General features: G+C 38.6%; 1 protein-coding gene across 1 annotated transcript; it reads right to left on the bottom strand.

The window, feature by feature from the left end:
• Positions 1–1,353: 1,353 nt before the first annotated feature.
• On the bottom strand, positions 1,354–6,017 carry LOC100992901 (olfactory receptor 4F6). The gene is made up of 2 exons (XM_003804618.5): positions 5,315–6,017; positions 1,354–3,182 (listed from the first exon to the last, which is right to left on the bottom strand). Exon 2 carries the CDS (start codon positions 3,147–3,149, stop codon positions 2,211–2,213), a length of 939 nt encoding a protein of 312 aa, XP_003804666.1. The 5' UTR covers positions 3,150–3,182; positions 5,315–6,017; the 3' UTR covers positions 1,354–2,210.
• Positions 6,018–24,344: the final 18,327 nt, after the last annotated feature.

Genomic DNA, 24,344 nt, shown 5'->3' with positions numbered 1-24,344 from the left:
TATCTTATGTAAGTAAAAAATTAACAGTCCAGTGGGAACACCAGATTTATCAACTATGCAAATATGTTCTAAAATGATAGAAGACAGCAGAAGACCAGGAGTCTGTCAGTCTGGGTTCTAGGATCTGGATTTGGATCTTCCATACACTACTTTTATCATCTTGAACTAATTACTTTCTTTTCTAGTAGTCGAGAGTTTCCAAAATGAGGAAGGACTGTAATTATTTATAATTTACTTTAAAATTCAAAAACTCTATGATCCTACTAAGTAACCGCATGTACTTTCAGTGCCAACATGTCTGTCTACACTCTGTATGATGCAGGAGCTGGGGCTCTGCCAACTTTCTCTTTTTTCTTTTCAGCTTCTCCTTGCTTGGATTCACCATTAGGGGTATAGAGGGAAGTTGCAAGGCTGGAGATAGAAAAAGGGACTTTCTTCTTCCTGTTTGCCTCCTCTCTGCCTGCTGTGCCTGTCAGCATCACCCAACCACACTCATCACCTCAGCAACCTTGGTTGTTTTCCAAAGCAGCAGCTGAATCCAGTTAGTTTTTCCGACGCTAGAGGAGCTCTGCTCCTCACACCCTCCTCAGGAACACCTGCACCAGCCAGCGGTGCCTCTTCCTCGGGGGTGTCATGACACAGAGGGCCTCCCCTAAGCTCAGAGACACCTGCACCAGCCAGGCAGCATCCGCCTCTGCTGAGATATTTGAGTTTCACCTCCACAGGTTCTTCCTCCAAGCTTTAAGAGTTTGGGGTGTTTTATTTATTTAAGTCCTAGTAGTTCTAACCTCTTTCCTTTATCTACCCCTTTCTAGGGGTGAAAGCTACTTCCTACAAATGCTACATTTTTATATTAAAGTTCACTTTTTTCAAATAACTAGTTAACAACTGTCAAAATTATGAAGTTACAATTTTAAAGATCTAATTGGCTTTTATTAGTGATTCTAGAATTGGGCAATACCTCGTTCTATCAAATAGAATGAACGTTCTCAATGAGCTGAGCAGAAGAGCTTGGCTTTGTAGGCAGAAAAAGGCTGAAGACAGCAGAATCAGAGACAAAAAATGGATTGGCCTTTTCAAAGATACTTTAAACAGAAGGGACTTTTGTATTATAGTGACTCAGCCTGACTGTAATGTGGGGTTTTTTTGGGGGGGGTTGGGGGGGGTTGAAAATGGCTAATTTTGAAGTTCAGTCTGATTACGCGGCACCTAGCACAAGTGACTCTGTTCTGGTTTGCCTGCTGTATTAGTTCATTCTACACTGCTATAAAGAAATACCCATGACTTGGTAATTTATAACGGAAAGAGATTTAATTGACTCACAGTTCTGCATGGCTGGAGAGGCCTCAGGAAACTTATAAACACGGTAGAAGGCAAAGAGGAGCAGGCATCTTCTCCATAAGGCGGCGGGAAGGAGTGAGTGCAAGCAGGGGAAATGCCAGTAGCTTATAAAACCATCAGATCTCGTGAGACTCACTCACTATCACAAGAACAACAGGGGGGAAACCATGTTGTTCCCATAACCCAATCACCTCCCCTCAGGTTCTTCCCTTGACACATGAGTATTATAATTCAAGATGAGATTTGGGTGGGGACACAGAGCCAAACTATATCACCTGGTTGGCTGGGGCCTAATACAGGAGGCTAGCCCAAAACAGTAGCTCCCACAAAATTTATTTAACACAATTTAATACTTAGTTAATTCTTTATACCAAAATTCCTCTTTAAAAAAAAAAAGTGTAGTTTCTTTTTATGGACTTTGAAAAAAGATAAACAAATAAATAGCTAACAGATAATGAGCTGAAAAAATAAAAAAAAACTTAGCTACATAGTAAGACAAATCAGTAAGTCTAGTAAAAATTAACCTTTATCTTTAAAGCAAGATAATCTACCTTAAATGGAAAAAATAGAAAATGGGCAATAAACCACACACTGCCATTCAAAATGGATTGTTTAACATTTAGAGTAATTCTATTTGACATTATATATAGGTAATAATGTTGGTGAAATAAAGTAGCCACACTGTTTAATCTTTAAATCTCCTATATAAGCAAGAGATTGATACCACAATTCAATTTGGGAAGAAAAAAAAGACAACACAATACATACTAGTAGAAAGTGATATTCTGGTTAAATTTAACATAGCTTACTTAACACATATCTGTCTGAAATTCTAGTATAATTTGCCTTTTTGTATATTCTCAATATATTTAAAAGATTTTACTGTAATTCACAAACTGAGAGCATCGTCTTCTCATTGCCACCATCATCTCTTTATTCCTAAAAGTATAGATGACTGGATTCAAAACAGGAGTGATAACTGCATCAAAGATGGCAAGGAATTTATCAAGATGTGATGTGTGAAATGGAAAAATATAGAAAAAGATTAATGGCCCAAAGACCAAAACCACCACAATGACATGAGCTGACAGCATAGAGAAAGCCTTGAATATACCACCTGAAGATTTTTTCTGAACAGTCACCAAAATAAAGATGTAAGAGATTATGAGAATTAAAAAAGAAGCCAGAGAAATAAATCCACTATTGGCAGTAACCATGAATCCCAATGTGTAGGTCTCTATGCAAGCCAGTTTGATAAATCGAGGAAGATCACAAAAGAAACTATCTAATTCATTAGGGCCACAGAACAGCAGGTCTACAACAAAAGCCAACTGAATCACTGAGTGAATAATACCTATAATCCAGGAAATGACTAAAAACAAAATGCACCTTTGTGGGTTCATGATGGTCAGGTAGTGGAGAGGCTTACATATGGCCACATATCGGTCAAAAGCCATGGCTATGAGCAGCACCATCTCAGTTCCCCCAACTGCATGGATAAAGAAGATCTGAACTACACAGCCCCCAAAAGAGATGGTTTTGTGCTTCCTGAAAAGGTCATAAATCATCTTGGGAGCTGTGGAGGAACAAAATAACAAATTGATGATGGAAAGGTTGGCCAGCAGGAAGTACATGGGGGACTGTAAACGAGGGTCAGAGGTCACAGTTAGCACAATGAGGAGATTTCCCATCAGGCTTGACACATAGAACGCTGAGAAAAAGAGGAAGAGGAGGAGCTGGATCTTCCGTGAGTCAGAGAGTCCCAGGAACACAAACTCAGAGACCACAGAGTGATTGGCTTCATCCATTGCCTCTGTCGGCTGTGACAACTCTCATGCTAACTGAAAGAGGAGAGTAAGGAGAAACTTTGATTTAGGACAAAAAGCATTGATGTTGGCAAAATCATGAGCAATTCATATGTTGTCAGAAAACTAGACAAGGGCTGATATATGCCTTTAGAGACAATTTCAGTCACAAAGCAACTCATATTCCTCTATTGTAAATTTTGTCACCAGAAAATACGTTGCACAGAATAAGAACTCCTTTACTTACTTGAATGGATACCTTTGTTTTATACACACACACACACACACTTCAGCTCATATCTTCACTCCACATTGTTCCCTCAGCCTACATGCCTTTGTCATCATTACATCTCTCTAATTCTTCCCATTTTCTTCAGTACCCACTCTGTCTAATTCCTTTCTCCGTGAAGTCCTCCTTGATACCCTTACCTTTATATACACTAAGTGGAAATAAATCTTGTTTATACTGTGGTAACCAAACCAAAAACCTTTATACTAATAGTGTTAATAGTGTTCTAAGAGTGATCTAACAAAGAACACTATTGAATTTCTGGTCATTGTAAATCATGTTTCTTCAACATGTCTTCAAATTATCCTTTTTAGACTTTTGCATGATAATAGTATAAATGGCATTTACATTCATAAAGGGCAACTCAGCTTGGAATAACTTAAGTTCCTTTCACACTGATTATCATCAGCAACCTTCCTACTGAAGCAATTTATTTAAGTGAATGATTAAATTCTAAATTGCTCCCTAGAAGCTGAAAGTTACTCTATCAATGTCTCCAATTTCCACTTACTCCTAAAACTGTTTTAATTTTTACACAAGACTTTTGTTTTATCTTTAAAATAACACTTTATTTTTATATATAAGGTTAGCAAAGATTTATATTAGATTATTCCTAGTGTTGCTAAAAATTTGGAAAACAGGTTTGTCCACTCATTGTTGGTACTACTGCCTTCCAGCCAGTCTTTCATGTTCTATCTCTATTTAAAACTTAAGGTCTTTATGTACCACACTTCGTATTAGTCCCCACTGAACACTTTTTTAAGCAGGGCAGAATAGTTGTTTAAATCTGATCTTTTCCATGAAGACAGAATTAAGCTCTCCACTTAGCTCACTCTTACAAAAGGAAAAAAGATTATCAGTGGTGATAAGCAACTCAATCCCAGTGTGCCTTTGTAGTGTTCTGAAGCTCATGATTGTGTTTAACACAGAGCACCGACCTCTCCCACACTCCTACTATTAAGCCTAGAATGTAACAAAAAAAGATACTCCAGAGATCATCTACTGATCAACTCACTCTCTCCTCTGCTCAGGTTGCTCAGCCCTGTGCTGCCCAACAGAAATGGGAAATGAATTAAAGTCATGTGAGCTTATCACCAATCCAAATGAGGATGATAATTCTAAGGTTTTTTAAATGTAGATCATTGTTTGAAGTCACTCCGATAAAGATGGGTAGAAAGGGCTCAGGACACCACTCAAAATATGAAAAAGAGGGACAGGAATGGACACTGGAGTTGCATGCTCCCAAATTACTGTTCCTACTGCCATCAACAATACAGCAAGCCTTATAGAAGTCTGTTGTTATGACCCGAATGAAACTTTGCTAACGATTGTAAAATTCTTTCATTTTAGGGTTAAGAAAACCAAGGTACAAAAAGGGTAAATGACTCTGCTAAAGCTCCAGAACAAGTTGGTGGCAAATCCAGAATATGTTTGACTTTTGGTTTCCTCAGTACAGGTTATTTCCACTACATCATGTTTCTTCTTTTGTGATGATCTTTGTGTGCTGTCTGTGGCCCAGGAAACCATAACATACCAAAACTAGTTTGTTTAGCATTGTCTAAAATTCCTCACATTTTACTTGCCCTGGACTCAAATTTTCCACTCCGACTTTATTCTTTGCCTGGAGACCCACACACAACACGTCTGTGCAAATGTCACTGGAATAACCTTTCCAATGTTGAACATGAAATCATGACTTGACTCTACTCATTCTGCTGCCTTCTATATTTCGGTTGTTAGTTAATCTGCTGCAATGTTCATGTTGAATAGCAGATAATTCATGACTCCTGGTTGATTCAATTCTCCCTCTCACTGTCCTGTGTGTTTCCATTTAAAGTTCTGATCTCCATCAAAGACAGTTTCTTTCCATTTAACCTACTTGGACCAGTGTTGAAATAGAGGATCACAAAATGCAGAGCTCACTGATGTTATGATCATCACTTGGCATAAAAAGTCATGTGTAATACCTCCACAGGGGGAAAGGGAGCTAATTAGCAGCACAGAACAGTTACTGAAATGTTGCTATAGAGACCTGGGATTGCCATCCTGAGTACATTTGGCCAAGGGAATTCATTCTGTGCCATCCACGGAACTTTGGCCACAGCAATTAAAGGGGAAAGCTGGCAATGGGTCACTTGAAGGGAAGGAAGAGGAGAAACTAGGGACCTTTTGTGTATAAAAATTACAGAATTTTTTTTTTTTTTTTTTGACACGGAGTCTGCCCTTTCGCTCAGGCTGGAGTGCAGTGGCACGATCTCAGTTCACGGCAAGCTCCGCCTCCCGGGTTCACACCATTCTCCTGCCTCAGCCTCCTGAGCAGGTGGGACTACAGGTGCCCGCCACGCCCGGCTAATTTTTTGTGTTTTTAGTAGAGACGGGGTTTCACCGTGTTAGCCAGGATGGTCTCGATCTCCTGATCTCGTGATCCGCCCGCTTCCGCCTCCCAAACTGCTGGGATTATGGGCATGAGCCACTGCGCCCTCCTGTTTTATCTTTTTACCTGCTTGTTTTCCTTATTTATGAGGGAAGAAACTCCGTAAGAAGGAAAATATATACTTTACAAAGGGTGAAATCAAGTTTACCATTGCGGAAGGAAGGAAGGAAGTAAGGAAGGAAGGAAGGAAGGAAGGAAGGAAGGAAGGAAGTGGGGGGAGGGAGGGAGGGAGAGAGGAAGGGAAAGAGGCCTCCAATGTGGCAACTAAAATGTGATCCATGCCCCACTAGGAAGGATAACTAAATTACAGGTAATAATATGTACAGTTGTGTAGTCAACAGTTGGTTAGTTCTTAATTGTGTGTGTGATATGGGGAGATGAATAAGGTGTTATAAAAGCAGCACACGAGGATGGACTCAAAATGCTAGTGCAGCTGAAATAGAGAAAATCAGTAATGGATTTAACCTCTCATAGATTAAGTTTTTTTTATTTCTAAAACAAAATCAACAAAACAGAAAACCTCTGGTTATGTTTTATTTCTTTACATCAAAAATATGCAGACAGTCAGTGAAAGGGCCACTGATAAATTCTAATTATACAGAGTATACTATATCACTTATCTATTGCTGCACAACAAAGTAGCTTAAATCAATAACATTTTACTTGCTCATGTGTCTGCAATTCAGGCTAAGCTCAGCTGGGCAGTTCTTCTGCTGGTCTCGCCTGGGCTTTCTCATGAGACGTTAGTTATCTGGCAGCTTGACTGGGGTTGGAGCGTCTATGATGGCCTTACTCACCTGTCTGAAGCCTAATGCGGGCTATAGACTGGGCCTCTCTCTCACAGGGTCTTTTATCATTCATTAGTCTTGCCCAAGCTTCCTTACATGGTGGTGGAGGATGCTATGAGTGGGTGGGCAAAGAGAGAAGCTACAAAGCAACTTATGCCTAAGTTCTGGAACTCATGCAACATACATTTTGTCATATTTCCTTCATCAAAGCAAGCATAACGCCAGGCCAGATTGAAGGTGGGGAAATAGACTCCACCTCTTCGCAGGAGGAGCTACAAAATATTGTAGCCATGATTTTCAATCAGCTAAATACTCCATAGCTAACAATTCTCAGTTGTATCGATTGACTAAGTCTCATTTAGAAATATTTTTAATATAGGCACGTGATACACATCCTATCCAGGGCTCTAAGGTGCTGTTACTCCAACTTTCACTAACTCAAAGGAACATCAGCTCTCTCCCACTCCTGCTTTTGTCTTAGATTCAACAGATTTGTAATAAGTAATTTTTATAGTTATTTTCTTAATGAGTTTATATCCTGATACAAAACTTCAGTTAAGTCACATGACCTTCTAGAGTCTTCACCACCAAGGACAGTCCAGCCTCCTACTTGTCAAAGAAGGTTCAAGAACACTGAGGTAGAGGCACAGTCACATTACTTGAAAGAAGTCTAGAGGCCCTGTGGAAAGAAACTTTTCACCATCAACAAATGAGATCAAACATATACAGAATGATTTGATGAACTTGAGTTGTCCAAAGGAGGGCAGTCCGATGCATCTCAAATAAAATCATTACAAAAGCAAAAGATATCTAGCAGAATAGGCCAGACTAAGCAGCAAGTCCTGGTGACTGCATGGGCAGCAACTGAGCAGGGATGTACATGAACACACTCTAACACACCCTCTCTACCCCTCCCCACACAGTCCCAAGATTCCTACAGTTTCAGGCAGTGGCATGCAGGCTATGCAGAGATAAGCAATTCAGGAGAGATGAACAGTGGCTCAAGCAGATAGCTGTGTGCCACAGAGTGGCTTCTGTCTCTGAAGCAGAAGAATGGCTATACCACAGCCAGCAGAACAAAGGGGTAGCACTGATTATATGCAAACTCTCCCATCCTAATACTCTAGAGAGAACAGTTGGGAAGAAGAATCCCAGAAAAGATTAAAATTCTGCTTATCAAGCAGGGCAGAGAAATGAGACTGGGAAGAATATTGTGTAAGTGTGACACATTTGTATTCAGCAGGTCTTGCAGCCTGGTGTTTTGATTGTCTTAATTTTATTATTTTAACTTGATTCCAGTGTGCGTCTGTTGATTAGCGTGTGACGTTATTATTCCAGTGTGCATCTGTTGATTAGCATGTGATGTCATTTATTAAAATATTGAATGCCAAGATAAATATTTTACTTACTCCAAATACTATTATCTTTACTAGCCAAGGGTTACATCTACAAAATGAATTTGCCAATATGAGGAAGGTTTTACTTACAAATCTCTTAATTTGAATGCCCATGAAGAAAGCATACCAATATCTGCTGATTTTAGATCTTGCGTATTCCACCTACTGGTGCCTTATACAGCACAGATGCATGGTTAGTGTCTGCTATTACATATGGCATCTATGTTTATTAATTGCGGCCATAAGAAATCATTAGGGTTTCAGAAAAAGCTTATTTCCCAATTAGTTCACTTGCCAATTGGCTCACTTAATAAGAGAGGATTCTATTGTAACCAAAGCAAATTCACAGAAAGCTTGTCTATTCTTCCAAAATGTATGCTGAATTCATCAACTTTTGTTTTCTTTTTTATGGTTTGCTGATATCCTTTTTTTGTTGCTGTTTACAAATAGTAACTAAAATTTCATATACATTTTTCCATATGTTGCCTGACTATATTATCTTCTGTGCTGCTTTTTTCAACTTTTACTTTAAAATAAGGGGGTACATGTGCAGTTTGTTACACAGGTATATTGCATGGTGCTGAGGTTTGGAGTATAAAGGAATCCATCACCCAGGAGGTAAGCATCTACCCAATAGGTTTTTTTCAGCCCTCATCCTGTTCTCTCCATCCCCACTCTTGCATTCTTCAGTGGCTATTGTGTGTGTGTGTGTGTGTGTGTGTGTGTGTGTGTGTGTGTGTGTGTGTGACAGAGACTCACTCTGTCACCCAGGCTGTAGTGCAATGGTGCAATCTCGGGTTACTGAACCTCTGCCTCCCGGGTTCAAGCAATTTTCCTGCCTCTGCCTCCTGAGTAGCTGGGGTTACAGGTGTGTACCACTAGGCCTGGCTAATTTTTGTATTTTTAGTAAAGAGGGGTTTCACCATGTTGGCCAGGCTGGTCTCGAATTCTTGACCTCCACCTGCCTTGGCCTCTGAAAGTGCCAGGATTACAGTCATGAGCTACCTCACCCAACTTTATTGTTCCCATTTTTATAACCATGTGTGCACAATGTTTAGCTCCCACTCACAAGTGAGAACATGTGGTATTTGGTTTTCTGTTTCTGCAGTCATTCACTTAGGATAATGGCTTCTAGCTGCATCCATGTTGCTGCAAAGAACATGATTTTGTCCTTTATGGCTTCATAGTATCCCATGGTGTACATGTACCACATTTTCTTTAGCCAATCCACTGTCGATGGCACTGGGCATCAACATATTTTTAAGTCATCACATTCGTACTAATTTGATATGACAGCCTTTGGAAACTAATACAGAGATTAATCTGTCGTTAGAAGTAAAGTGGATTCAAGAAAGAGATTATATTTATTTGTTTTATGTTTTCAAGCTTAGAAGAGACGTGGCCATGTTTGAATACTGATATAAACAAACCAAAAGAAAGGATGGTTTAAAAATATAGGAGGGGGAGGGAGTAACTGAAAGAGCAAAAGTCCTGAAGAGGTGGCAGAGGATGAGATCTATAACTCAACCACAGAAAGGGCCCTGCATCCTGGGGATCCTGCCTTCACCTAACCAATCATATTCTCCCTCCTGGAAATTTGAAATTTGGGGTTCATAAATGCTGGTCAGATTCTGCTGGTCCCTTAAACTAAAGTGATGTAGCTACAGGGATGGGACACAGAAAGAAATACAGATGAGAGGCCCGCGACCTCGAGCATTGGAAGAAATAGTGGGTTTAGTTCCTTCTCCTTCTCCCATTCATGGTGCAGCTCCTGGTGGTTCTGCTCTAGAATTCCACCAAATACTTCCGTGTGAAGATGTCTCCTCTTCTCATATCTGTTACTTGCAACAAGAAGCTGTGACTAAGAAACTGACAGAATTTGGTTTGAACCCCAAATCAATCACTTTCTAGGTGTGTGACTTCTAGGCTGAGGCTTTCTCATTTATGAAGCAGGGATAGCAAAACCTACCTCATAGGTTTTATGTGTTTTTAATGAGAATACATATGAAGGCCCTGAAGTATAGTAGATATTTGGTTACTGTTAGTTCCCCTGGCCATTCCCTAGGGGTAACTTGAGGAAAACAGAAAGCTCTGCCCAAATAGTTTATTTGATAGTTAATTGTGATAAGCACTTCACTTGGAAATGGATACTAAAGAAAATCTCACCATCAAAAATGGTTGTAGAGGAGTATAGAGAAGTTTTAAGCTCCTTTGGAAATCTGGGAATACATAAGGCATAACAAAAACTGAGGCATAATACAAGAGGACGTTTCCATACCAGGCTGCCAAATCACTGTCTCTTCCCCAAGGTCCCTGCCAATCATCCCTGTCTCTGTTTCTGTTCCCTACCCCATCTCCAGACAGTTAAAAAATAAAAGCTCACCCAGTAACCTATCATAGATAGTCTATAAAGGTATCCTAGATTCTGTTTATTTAACCTAAGACACAGTTCTTAAATTGTACTTTCCATAAGAAGCAACATTATGATTCTAGCACTGGAGTTGGAACAGAATAACTTCATCCTCACATTAGGAGTAGTACACAAGGTCTTCGAAGTTACACAAGGTCTTTAAAATTACCCAATGGCAGGATTCATGCAGTCGACATCACCACAGATCTGGGTTTTGCTGCTGCAAACAGGCTGACCTTAGCACAAGGATGACTGTGTCTCGGATCGTACTCTACACAGCACCTAAAAGATGCAACAGGGAAACTTTAGGCAAAATGATAGGAAATCATTTTACCTCTCCAGATTTTCTTTTCTAAATGAGGGCATAACAATGCCTGCTCCATATAATTTTTATGTATACATTAGATAGTGCCTGGCACACAGCACTTAATAAATGGTAGCCGAAAGGAGGAGAGAAGCCCTACTGGTTAAATATACTAGCTAAGGAGGAAGCATTTTATATACACCAGAAAGAGCTGTGCTTGAAGCTTAGTGTTTTTTTCTTTAAGCTTTTGTTGGAGTACTTCGGACATGTCTAATGGTATAGAATCAAGAAGCAGTGTATCAAGTTTTGTATGAACTGGTTTAGGCAAGTTTGTCAGGCTGCCACAAGTTCAGCTTATGATTTCTTTTTTTTTTTTTCCAGAGGTTATTGGGGTACAGGTGGTATCTGGTTACATGAGTAAGTTCTTTAGTGGTGATTTGTGAGATTTTGGTGCACCCATCACCCGGGCAGTATACACTGCACCCTATTTGTAGATTTTTATCCCTCGCCCCTCTCCCATCCTTTCCCCCAAGTTCCCGAGTTCATTGTATTATTCTTATGCCTTTGCATCCTCATAGCGTAGCTCCCACATATCAGTGAGAACATATGATGTTTGGTTTTCCATTCCCGAGTTTACTTCATTTAAAATAATAGTTCCCAATCTCATCCAGGTCACTGCAAATGCCATTAATTCAATACTTTTTATAGCTGAGTAGTATTCCATCACATATATATACCACAGTTTCTTTATCCACTTGTTGTTGATGGGCATTTGGGTTGATTCCATGATTTTGCCATTACGAATTATGCTGCTATAAACATGCATGTACAAGTATCTTTTTCATATAATGACACCTTTATCTCTATGTGCCCAGTAGTGGAATTGCTGGATCAAATGGTAGTTCTACATTTAGCTCTTTAAGGAATCTCCACACTGTTTTTCATAGTGGCTGTACTAGTTTACATGCCCACCAGCTGTGTATAAGTGCTCCCTGATCAACACATCCACACCAACATCTGGTTTTTTTAATGTTTTGATTATGGCCATTCTTGCAGGAATAAGGAGGTATCACATTTATTTGCTTGGTCCACATGGTTTCGATTTGCATTTCTAGGTTTGGGGTATATTTTCTGTTTCAGTTATGCCCTTTGCAGTGTCTAATTAATTCTCTTGACAACATGTTTTAATGTTATATGTTATTGAGTAAGATGGTGGGGAAAAGGAGGAGATGACCGTGGGTTCAAATCACTTCTACAAACACTAATTGGAACTGTAATATACCAAGTTCTATTATATAGAAGATGATCGTAAAAAAGAAGAAGGAAGACGAGGAAGAAGAGTCATGGACTATCCCTCAAAGAATTCACAGTGCAGATGAGAGAAAGGTAAAGAAATATTTTTAAATAGAGTGATAAGTATAGTACTGAAAGGTCCACATAAAAGACAAAGTAATAAAATATGACTGGAAAATGTAAAGAGGCTTTACCAAAGAGGTGACAGCTGAATGATAGCTTGGCTTTGAGCTGTGGTAGACAAAGCTGCATATGCAGAAATGCAAAAATCTGAAGTAGCATAGCATGCTCAGGTGTTTACTAGCAGTTTGTGCATGGGAGGGCTGTGGTTTGCAAAGGGAGATGAGGTTTCCTGGATAACCATGGGTGCCTTGGACTAATGAGAGAAGATATGCTCAAAAATCACAGACAAGCTTGTTATCAAAGAGCACAGAGGGAGGCTGGGGTTTCCCACCCCCAATCCGGGCACAGTGGCTCACGTCTGTAATCCCAACACTTTGGGAATCCAAGGCAGGTGGATTATTTGAGGTCAGGAGTTCAAGATCAGCCTGGCAAACATGGCGAAACCCCGCTTCTACTAAAAATACAAAAATTAACCAGACGTTGGTGGCTTGCACCTGTAGTCCCAACTACATGGGAGGCTGAGGCACAAAAATCACTTGAACCTGGGAGGCGGAGGTATTGCCTAGTATATGAGACCATTCATGTCATTTTGATAACATTAATTCTATAATTCTTGCTTGGTATATTTACTTTTAATATTTTATTTTCTTTAATTAAAAATGACAATTTTTCCCAATAAACCAACCACATTTTTTATCTTCATCAATTTTTGTGTTCTTTGCCTGAAAGTAGAAGTTTACAGGCTGATCTCAACTTTTATGTTCAACTTGAAAAGAATAGTAGCCATAATAATAATTTTTCTTTTTAATTTTTGATTTTTTAACTAAAAATAATTTCCCATTACCAACAAAGAACTCTGAGTAGAATACAAAGACTTTTCACAGTTGGTTGTATGCCCTTTTGCTTGGAGGCAGGTTCAAATGTTAAATTACTATATTGATTATAGAGAAGAATAGATCTTGAAAGGCTGGCTCTCTGGGGCTATCCTATCAGAGCGTAATTAATTTATCCAGTCTGAGTTTGACAGATGCACAATGTCTAAGCAGAGAATTCCTTTAAAATTATGCTGTTTTATTCCTGGCAACTCATTTTGAGTTTCTCTGATGAGTCACTGAAGGAGACTTCCTTCACACATCTGCCTCCAGTGACTAAGTCAGCTGAAAATAAACATATGCAATACAATACCTCAAGCATCTGCATCAACTTCAGGACCCTATGTGGGGTCACAAATTATATTTTTAAATATATAAAATACATCATATTTAAGTTATGCTAAACAAATAACAATAACGTTTCCAGCTAATGAGAGTTAACCATGGTGCCCTAATGTCTGGCTTCAGTTGTCGGCTGCAGAGTGGAGATGGTCCTAGAGAGAAGGAACAAAGAAAATGCACATGTTTTGGGTGGGATGAAAGAAGAGTGGGAATAATTTCAATTATAAATATTCTTTTTTTTTAACTTCAGGTGACTATCCAGCAGGCAGTCAGGTGTACACACCTGGGATTCATGGGTATTGTCAGAGCTGGAGATACAGATTTGAGAGTTGTAGGTGAGAGAAAAGATCACCTAATTAAAGTGTGAAGAGAGAGTTTAGATAAGATGAAAATCTGGGAACACTTTGCATTTAAGGGTTAAGCACAGTAGATTTAGAAAGGGAGACAGACAGAGAATGTTGAGTATGACCTGATCTAAGGGGAAAGCATCATTAGAACGAGAGACATTAAAGACTCAGGAGAGACAAATGACTGACAAAGTGCAAGAGGATTTGTGGGGGTGGGAAGGATTGAAAATATAATGGAGGCCAGGCAAGGTGGCTCATGCCTGTAATCCCAGTACTTTGGGAAGCCAAGGTGGGAGGATCACTTGAGGTCAGGAGTTTGAGTCCAGCCTGGCCAACATGATGTCTCTACAAAAAAATACAAAAAATAGCTGGGCGTGATGGTGCACACCTGTAATCTCAGTTACCCAGGAAGCTGAAACAGGAGAGTTGCTTGAAAAGGGAGGCAAAGGTTTCAGTGAGCTATAGATGATAGATAGATAGATAGATGATAGATAGATAGATAGATAGATAGATAGATAGATAGATAGCATATATATATATATGAGTTTGGAGGAGCTGATGGCTTTCGTGTCCAGTAACCTCACATTCCTGAAAGCATTAGTACAGGCGGCCATCTGTTGAACAAGAAAGGCAGGGGAGGGATGTGCAAAAAAGTAGCATAATGTCTCAGTTTCTGAGTAAAATGAACAGCTGACCAACTGCAAAGAAAACTATTCAGGTTCTCCCCTGGAACATCCAGATGATTTCAGTCACCGCTATCATTTTCTCATTGCCGATATCCTGAAAACCCTACATTCTGCTCAGTTAACTTCATAAGCCCATGAATAGTCTTTCTCACTCCACATTATTCTGCTTCCATGGTCACCCCTCCCTATCTGAATCTCCTGGCTCACTCGACTCTTACGATTCCATTGAACTCACCCAGATAAGACAGGTTAATCCCTTCATGTCGAGCTCCTTAATTTAATCACATCTGCGGAGTACATCTGCAATGTAAGGCAACACAGTCACAGGTCTGGGAATGAGGGCTTGGGAGTCATCTCTGGGGAGGGGCATTTCCTACTCACCACAGTGGTTTTTAGTCTTCGAATGTAAACGTGAGGCCTGGGATAATCTGTCATCTTGTGACCATGAGACAACAAACGGGAGAGAAAGACCATTCCAGAATGCAAATACTAGCATGTACCTGGCCATGGAGCTATTATTAGTGCATGTGTAACTGGGACTTCTTATATGACATAGGTAAACTCTCTATTGGTGAGCCTTCTTAAACTTGGGTTTTCTTTTTCTTGGAGCCATCCACAATAAGAAATGTATTATATGTTATGACCCAATAGTGAGCCATAATCCTTATTTGAAAAACATTGTCCTAAGAATAAAGATTATTTAAGCTTTTTACTGTTTTTTTTGTTTTCTGCATATTATACTGCATTTTATTTGAGCCATGTAAACAAGGCAATATTCCCATTTAAATTGCTTGTTAAAAAGACGTCTCAGCACTGAACTCCATACAAATCTTAGCACCATCTAAGTCAGCTACTCTTTGCTAAAATCCCCCTACTGTTTGTAATGAAGATTCTGTTTCACTCTGCTTTTTCTACTCTGTAGTCTTTTTTTTTTTCTTTTTGTGGTAGAGATGGGGTTCTAGGTTGCCCAGGCTGGTCTCAAACTCCTGACCTCAAGTGATCCTCCCAACAACACCTCCTGAAGCTCTGGGTTTACAGGCATGAACCACCACGCCTGGCCCCCTTTGTATTCTTTCTGATGATTATCCCTCACCCTGCTGTCCTCTAACTGTAGCTCCCTCAAGGTATTTTACTTTTGAAATTTTTGACCAGGACCTTTATTGAGAAATGCATTTTACATCACAAGTTACCACACACAGAGGGGTAATGTTTGGTTTTCAGCTATATTCTCACAATTAGATTTTTCTCTGAAAAAGTAACTGTTATGTGGATAAAACAACTGCATTCGTATCAGATGTCAGCCCCTTTGTGTGCTAGAGCCCACTGCCTTGCATCGTCTGAGGACTTATTTATTTTGGACAATTATCCAGTCTCTTTCCTGCATCGTTAATTTCTTACCTTCTACAGGATTATGCCCTAAATTTCATTCTGTTACACTCATGGAAAGAAGAAGAAACTGGAGATGGAGGAGAGGGAGGAGGGGGAACTACTTCTGCAGCTCTACTCTACTTCTCTGCTACCCTTAAAAGTAAAACTTCTAGAAAGAGCCATCTATGTCACATTCTCTACTTCATCACCTGAATTCTCTCCTAAGACCACCCTAACTGAGCTTTCATTTTCACTGCCTTTATGAACGTTTGTTAAGCTACGTGCAGTGAAATCCAAAGGTAACTCTTTATTCTTGTCCAAAATGTCTTAGAAGTGTTCAGTGAAGTTTATCACTTGCTTCTATGATGAAGGCTTTCTTCTCCTGGTTTCAGAAACCCCATCATCTCCTTGCATCTCCTTTGTCACTGAAACTCTCTTACTGTCTCCTCGGCTCAATCATGGTATGCCCCTGGGCCCTTTCCTGGTCCTGTACTCCTTTCTATATAGAGGTAAAGCATTTTAAACCCATCTAATCCCTGGGCTTTAACCAGTATCTGTATAAATAGGACTTTCAATTCTATATGTCTCATTCTGAACTCTTTTGGACTATGATTTGTGTAATCACATACGGACTTGATATCTCCACATAATACAGAATATTGGAGGTACATATTGCCTAATGATGATCTTCTTTGTCCACTTCATTTCCTGAAACTGAAATGTAGAGAGGTTGAATAACTTAACCGATTTCCTATTGCTAGTCAGAAGCACAGTAGATATGCCTTCGAAACAGCGCTATCAGCTACTCTTCAGTAGGACCAAAAAATTAAAAAGCACATAATGCATGTATTAAATACTAACAAGCAAGAGTATAAGATTTCTTTTTGTTTGTTAGGAAGCTCCAGTGTCGGATAAAGCTGTGCTGGACAGACTTCTGTAAATTCAAGCCCTGTGGTGGGGCTCTTTATGTCCCATGCTGATTATGGCAGCAGAGGCATAACTGCATTTCTTTTAAGCTTTCCCCCAAAATTCAATCTGATTTTTGCATTTTTATCTTTTCTCTCCCTGCTGGTAGGTTTCACTGGACTGATATAGATTTACATATTCCCCAATCTGATTATATTCCAGTTTATTGATTAAAAATTACCAGGGTGATATTAAGTTATTACAAAGTGAGGCATAATTTTTTAGTGAATTATCACCTTTGCAGATAGGGATCACTGTGATGGGAGGCTCTCTTTCAATTATCCCATCAAATAGTTATTGTTTATTTAGAGCTTGCTGGGAGTCAGATCATTTACGTAAATTTCTAAATCCCCAAGACTCAAAGCTGATTTCCAAAAATATTTGACTTTAACAGTATAGTTTCTTCAACTGAACTGTCTTTATTTACAAGCCTTTTAAGGATCAAGAGGAATTGCAGGTTTTGACACTCAGCATGTGAAGGATTATATTAACTATTAAAGAATGAATTTCCTACAGAATATTTTTTCTCAACTGGGTCTTCATGCAATAATGTTAATTATCAAGATAAACGAACCAAAATGAGATGAAAGCTAAACATCAAAATACTGAACAAATTCTCCATGATCATGGGGATGACTCCATTAAAGCAAATTGCAGCTAAATGCAGGGCAGCAAGAAGGGAAACAGGGCAACAAGGAGATAAATTATCTGTATCAACAACAAAGCTCTAAAGCCAAAATATTTAAGAGAAGTACGAATGGTCCGGCTTTGGGAAATAAACCAAATGTCAACAGTTTGCTATTACAATGATCATGAATGCCAGGTACTTTGAATACTTAGCATTTTGCATGCCAGATAGTTTACTGGGCAACACTGGTTACAGCAATGTAGGCTGTACAGTGAATGGCTGCTGGTTTTCTTTTCCCCTGTAACAACATACCGCTACAGTAACTCTGCATGCTTTCATTTCAGTAACCTCTAGAGGTCCTTTATTACAAGGTATCAGAGCACTAAAAAGATTTCTGGGACTTCATTGAGTTCAAAAAACAGATGCATATGACAATTTCTGTAATTGTTAGCAGATACTTTTTTACATGGGGCAGGTTTTGGCTACAGCTACTTTTATTATAAAAACACAAGATTTTCAAGGAAGAAACCTAATGCCCTCATTTTATGTTATCAATTTTAGAAAGAAATAACAATTAAGCATCAGTCAATTACCTTCACTTAGGAGAGGGAAGAAGAAAGCATAACCCTCAGACAGATTGGGGAGGCAGGAGAGAATTATGCAAAACAGGAGGTTTACTGAGGTCCTACAGATACATGCCTGGGTTCTTCCAAAAATACCTTCACCCACTCTCAGATATTGGGCTTAGGATTCTAAAGTATTGAGCTCAGTTCTTGTGGCAACAGGACGTAAGATTCTAAACAGTCTTGGTTTGAAATGGAATAAGATTATGTGGAATTGCTTTAACAAGGCATGTGTACAAGTTGTTCTTCACTGCCAACCCTTTCCCTCCACTTTTCCTTCCTAAGATGTAAAGCCATGTTTTCCTGAAATGATTTTTTGCATAGGTGTGCCTAAATATTGTGGAACACAACAGCATTTGCTCATTATTAAATGTGTCAGATTCACTATCTTCTACTGTTTATTTTCAATGCTACATTTGTTCCTGTGTCCTTGCTCCACAGTTTGTGAGTATACTTCCTGGTTACAATTTACTAGTTAAAAATAAAGTTGGCCTGGCATGGTGGCTCACACCTGTAATCCTAGCACTTTGGGAGGCCGAGGCGGGCAGATCACGAGGTCAGGAGATTGAGACCATCCTGGCTAACACAGTGAAACCCCGTCTTTACTAAAAACACAAAAAATTAGCCGGGCGCAGTGGCAGGCGCCTGTAGTCCCAGCTACTCGGGAGGCTGAGGCAGGAGAAGGGCATGAACTCAGGAGGCAGAGCTTGCAGTGAGCCAAGATCGTGACACTGCACTCCAGCCTGGGCAACACAGCAAGACTCCATCTCAAAAAAAAAAAAAGTTAGAGGAAGCACTAATGGTACTATTTTTACTACAATTAGAAAGACAGGTACTCATTTCCTTCACACTCACAAAGAACATTGGTTTGATGATTTTGTGGCAAGGCTTGATCTACGGACGGAATATAACTTTTCTGTAATCACTGTATAGTAGTCTTCCAACCTCAGCAGATATTTTTTCTGAATATATTTGAATAATTTCTCATACTCTTCCTGTCTTCTTCACTTTGTTGAAACAGATCAAGCCCAGGTATTTTTGGGTTGTCTACCAATTCCAATAGAGAGCCTTGATTTGGGATTAGGTTACTCTGAAATATTTTCCAAAGTAACTCTATTTTACAGAATCAAAGTGTACTTGTGGCTCATTTTATGGCTATGGAGAATATGTATTTCTAATTTCTACTTTAGAGGGGTTTTTTTTAACCATCACAACTAGGAATTTTAATTCTTTGTCTGAAAAATTATACCGTACATATTTCCCTCAAAACCATTTGGTATGAAGTACTGCCCATTAGAAGCAAGCTGAACATTTTGAATATATATTATTCATCTCATATGGGATGACCTTGCTCAGTAGGTCATAATTTGAAGATCTATTATGACTGTGTTTAATAGGACTTCTCTCGACCAGTATCTGAAATAAATGCAAATGGCCACCATAACACAATTACTTGGTTTCCATTTTAAAGTCTTTCCACTTAGAAACTAAGTATACATAGAGGTTACGTCTCTCAGTCTTGCTGACAGGCTCTCAGGTGGGTGGGCCTATTACAATCTATGCAAACAGGAAGACCAGGTCACTCATTAAACCATGGTCAATACAAATGGTGCAATGGGTTTTGTCCCAAGGACCGATGGCTGGATAATTTGACAAAAGGACAGAGAAGGATTGTGGGAAAAAAAAAAACACAGATCAATGGCTATTAATTTGAAAGCAACACATATCCTAGAAAGAAACAGTTTATGCTGTTATTTAGAATAATTACCATTTTCAATTAGCTGACATTTCACATAGCTTTGGGACTATAGCAAGGCAATGACCCTCAACATCTAATCTCAGCCCTGCCTTTTGTCAATGATCTCCTGATACCACTTCAAAGGCAAACCCAATACTTTGTGAGCAATGGCTTTCTTTGTCATAAATAGCAAGTAGTGCACACAGTTCAAAGGAAGTTCAAGTGATATACACACTAAGGCAAAATATCTCATGTTAAAATTTCCCTGAGTACGTGAATATTTTTTTCCTGGCCATTTCCTTAATGAGCATATACTTCCAATGCAATAGAGCAGTAATTTTATTGTATTATGATGACACTATAAAAACATAAAGGAATTAAAAGTTCCAATGTAGATTTCTATCCCATCAGTGTCAATATAAAATTTACATAGCTTTTTAAAGCTAAATTATAAACTTAATTATTCATATCATTTTAAGATACTGTTTGGAATTTGAAAGTATAATATGATACATAGTTTAAAATAAATTAGCCATTTCCTGTTTGAAAAATAAAATCCTCAATCTATTAAGAGAACACATCATGATACTGATGAGAATCACTTGTGTTGAAATGCTTATTTGGTCAGCACACCAGACCATTAGTCCAAAAGCACAGGACTAAGTCTTGTCTATTCTGTGGCCCATGCCATACATACTTAGTCACCTAGTCCTCTGCCTGGTAGAAGGCTTCAATCACTACACTGGAGCTGAAGAGAAACAGTGTCACCGAGTATAAATAAAAACATTGCAACCCATAACTCCTGAAACACAAAACTCAAAGTCTGTATCTTATTGGTTACTGGTTAGTTGTATCATCTGTATTGGGCATTGAGGTACTAGCAATAATTAAAAATATAAGCTTGCAAAAATATTATAAATGCATTATACCTAATAAAGATCTAGAGAATGGATGAAAATATGTGGTTTGTGCTGTCCAGACCACAATCCTTGGAATCTAGTTGTGAAATGCTGCTCTATTCCCCTTAATAATTTTTAGAAATATCATCAATATCTGTTTTTGACAATTTTTATTAAAGTGGCAAATGGTGGTTAATCATTTTTAGATCAGTTTTTCCATTAGATACCAGACAGAATTATCTAGGTATGAAAAGCCAATCATAAATAAGGTATTATTCAGTTAAACTGCTTTGTTCACACAGAGACTTGTGCTATTAGTTTGCTACTTCTTAAGATTTTAATTTCACACTCTTCAGTGTCACAATTATATTGTCAATTAAGTGTGTCATTAGCAAAACTGGGAACCCTCAGACATAAAATTTCCATTCAAGTCAAAATTTATACTGAGTTGATGTCTAAAATGCTTACACTTACAAGATCTATCTTATTATAGCTCGGATAGTGCATTCCACTTTTTTGTCACTCTATATAGTCATCTACAAATAAGCAACAAAATAAAGTCATTTAAAGACCAGAATTAAGTGTCTGTTAAACTTCTTAGGTGTTGTAAAGTATTCATCTATTGACCCTGCTCTCCTAGGCTCTGAACAAGTTGTTCTATTTGGGCAACTGGCAAGAGGTATTTGGATCTTCTGAATAGAATGCCCTAAGAGATTCATAAACCTTTCAGAAGAAGAAAGGGTCTCAATACTTATTGAAACACTGCACATGAACTAACTTACTTATGCTATCTTATTTAATCTTCATAACAACCTTACTAGCCTGAAATTTCCAGCAGACCAGGAGTAGCACTGGTTTTACTCAACTTGTATCTTAAAGCAGCCAGCCAAGTGGAAAGAGAACAAACTTCCAATAAATATTCCTAGGAAGAGAAGGGGATAGAAGTGAAAGGAAAGATTAAGATGATATTATTGTACTCATTTTAAGGTTGAAAAATCTAAAATAAATACAGAAGGAGTAATATGTCCAAGATCACACCGGAGGAAGTTATGGGCCTAGCATTTCATTCTTGATCTTTCAGAATCCCAAACCAATGGTTTCTGTGCAAAATATGCTTCCATTCATATATGTACCTTCGTTCGCATTTTTACAACAATACTTCATTCATGCTAGCCACCAGCTAAGAGGGTCCCAATTATCTGGAATCTAAGTCCAAAGGAACACAATGATTGAACAAATGAGCTGTCAAAATATTTCTGCATCACTCACTTTCTGTAAAAACAGAACCACCTATTGTGGCAAGTCTGGGAACAGGTGAGCCCTTATTTCACCCTCCAGCTCCACATTTCGAGTCTCCTTGTGAGTCAAGCATGCAAATGCCTGAGCTTCTTCACTTTGATGTTCACATAGTGAATATCTAACACATAGACATTCACAGAAGTCTTCACAAAAGTAAGTTTTTGAAGAAATAAATTTTTTATGAAGTGTTATTTGAGCACTCTGGAGCATCATACAAATATAGGACAGACCGAAGGGATACATGCAGCTTAATTTGAGTTAACATTTTTTGAAATTTTATATTGCAAAAGTATACGTATTTACCGTTGTGAAATTAGAAAGGATAGGCAAAGAGGGCGGTCTACAAAGCACTCCCTAGATCCACCATACTGAGACAATGCTTAATGCTTTGATGGATTTATTTATTTTATACTTTCTATGCGTATGCATGTATTGTATACATACATGTTCATGGTTAAATATAAACAGTTCTCCTTGGTGTTCTGTTTATCCATTTATTGTTATGAAGTAAATCCCCAAAGAGTACATTTCCTTTGCCCGAGGGAGTCTTTTGCTACATACTGCTGTACATAATGAAAACTAAAAAAGGGGCTAACTTTTCAGCCTTGTGACGTTATGGTGATTCAAACAGAGGCTTCATCAAAGGCAGATTCAGCAATGAACTTGGTGTGTGTAGGTGGTTATGCTTGGTATTATTGCCTGTAATAGTATGATAGGGATGATTTCAGTGTCTGCCAAAAGGGAATTGGTTAAGTAAACTGAGGTACATCCAAATGATGCATACTGTGTAGCTGAAAAGAAGAATGAGAAAGACTCTGTACTCACCTAGAACTCGGATATATTCTGTGTGTTTTTTAAAAGGGAGAAGGAATAGTATCATATGTGTGGTGTGCTACTTTTTGTGTTGAGAGAGAAGGGTAGAATAAGAATATACATGTGTATTTGCAAAGATAAATTCTGAAATGATGTACAAGAAATGAATTAAAAGTGTTTGGCTGTGGAAGGAGAATAAGACTGTGAATGGGATTTTGTCACATACTTTTATAGATAGTTATATTTAAAATTTTTCTGGACTATATATTTGTACTTATGACCCTTTTAAAAATAAGTGAATGAAGGAATGAAGTAGGATTATGAGAAAGTGATAAGAAAAAAGGATCTAAGGGGTTGCCCATCTTCTTAGTACCCAGTGAATATTAATACATAACAATAGCAGCAAAAATTGGAAGAGTAGCCCCAAGAGGGTGGTAGGGAGTCAGCCTTTCCTTTCTCTCTTCCTCAATTTCATATATTAAAAACATATATATACTGAGAACAATAAAACAATTTGAAACAAAAATGTCTCCAGATCTCTTCAAAGGACGATGGGGCAGCTTTATGTAGGGCACTTTCCAAAAATGGGCTGGTTTCCCTCAAGAGGCAGGGATTCTAGCCTACATGGGATACATATGGGAGAAAAAATAAGAAAAAGAAAAGAGATTTAAATATAAATAAACGAAAACACTTCTCCCTGATTATAATAATTTGGATGACAAATATTAAGAAAAATCTCTGTCACTCAAAACACTCTGGTTTGTTGCTTTTTATACTTTTTTATGCATGTAAACATTTTAAAAAGTAGAATCTTAATAGATAGCCTTTTGTCACTTACTATATTTTGGGCATATTTCTGTGGCAGTATTTTCTGGCATCACCATTTTTAATGGTTGGATGTATATTAATTCCTTTCCTTTCCTTTTTTTCCTTTCCTTTCTTTTCTTTTTTCTTTCCTTTGTTTCCTTCCTTTCTTTCCTTTTCCTTCCTTCCTTCTTCCTTTCCTTTTTCCTTTTCCTTTTGTCCTTCCTTCCTTCTTTCTTTCCCTCCCTCCCTCCTTCCCTCCCTCCCTCCCTTCCTTCCTTCCTTTCTTCCTTCCTTCTTTCTTTCTCTCTCCAAACTCCAGAGTCACATTTCACTTAATTTTTATCCTGTCAAATTTCAAAGCATTTTAACTTGGTGATTTTAATGTAAACAGGAGCAGGAGATAATGTAATTATCTAGGTCTTGCTCTGTCACCCAGGCTGGAGTGCAGTGCCATAGTCTTAGCTACTGCAGCCTCAAATTCCTGGGCAGAAGCAATTTTCCCACCTCAGCCTGCTGAGTAGCTAGGACTACAGATGTGCACCACCACACCTAGCTATTTTTTAAAATTTTCTGTGGATATGTGAATTTGCTATGCTGCCTAGGCTTGTCTTGAACTCCTGACTTCAAGTAATCCTCCCACCTTGGCTTGTCAAAGTGCTGGGATTACAGGTGCGAACTACTGCTCCCGGCCGAGAGTTTAGTTTTGTTCGCTAGTGGTGTTCTTGGTATCTTTTCTTATTTGAGGCTTTGGTGCTAGTGCTGAAGTATTACA

The sequence above is a fragment of the Pan paniscus genome, chromosome 16 (assembly GCF_029289425.2).
Source record: "Pan paniscus chromosome 16, NHGRI_mPanPan1-v2.0_pri, whole genome shotgun sequence".
Lineage (NCBI taxonomy): Eukaryota > Metazoa > Chordata > Mammalia > Primates > Hominidae > Pan > Pan paniscus.
This window is presented reverse-complemented; position numbering and strand designations above follow the sequence as displayed.

What these genes read in the sequence shown, in the direction of transcription:
- LOC100992901 (XM_003804618.5), bottom strand. Translation starts at nt 3,149, where the DNA reads ATGGATGAAGCCAATCACTCTGTGGTCTCTGAGTTTGTGTTCCTGGGA.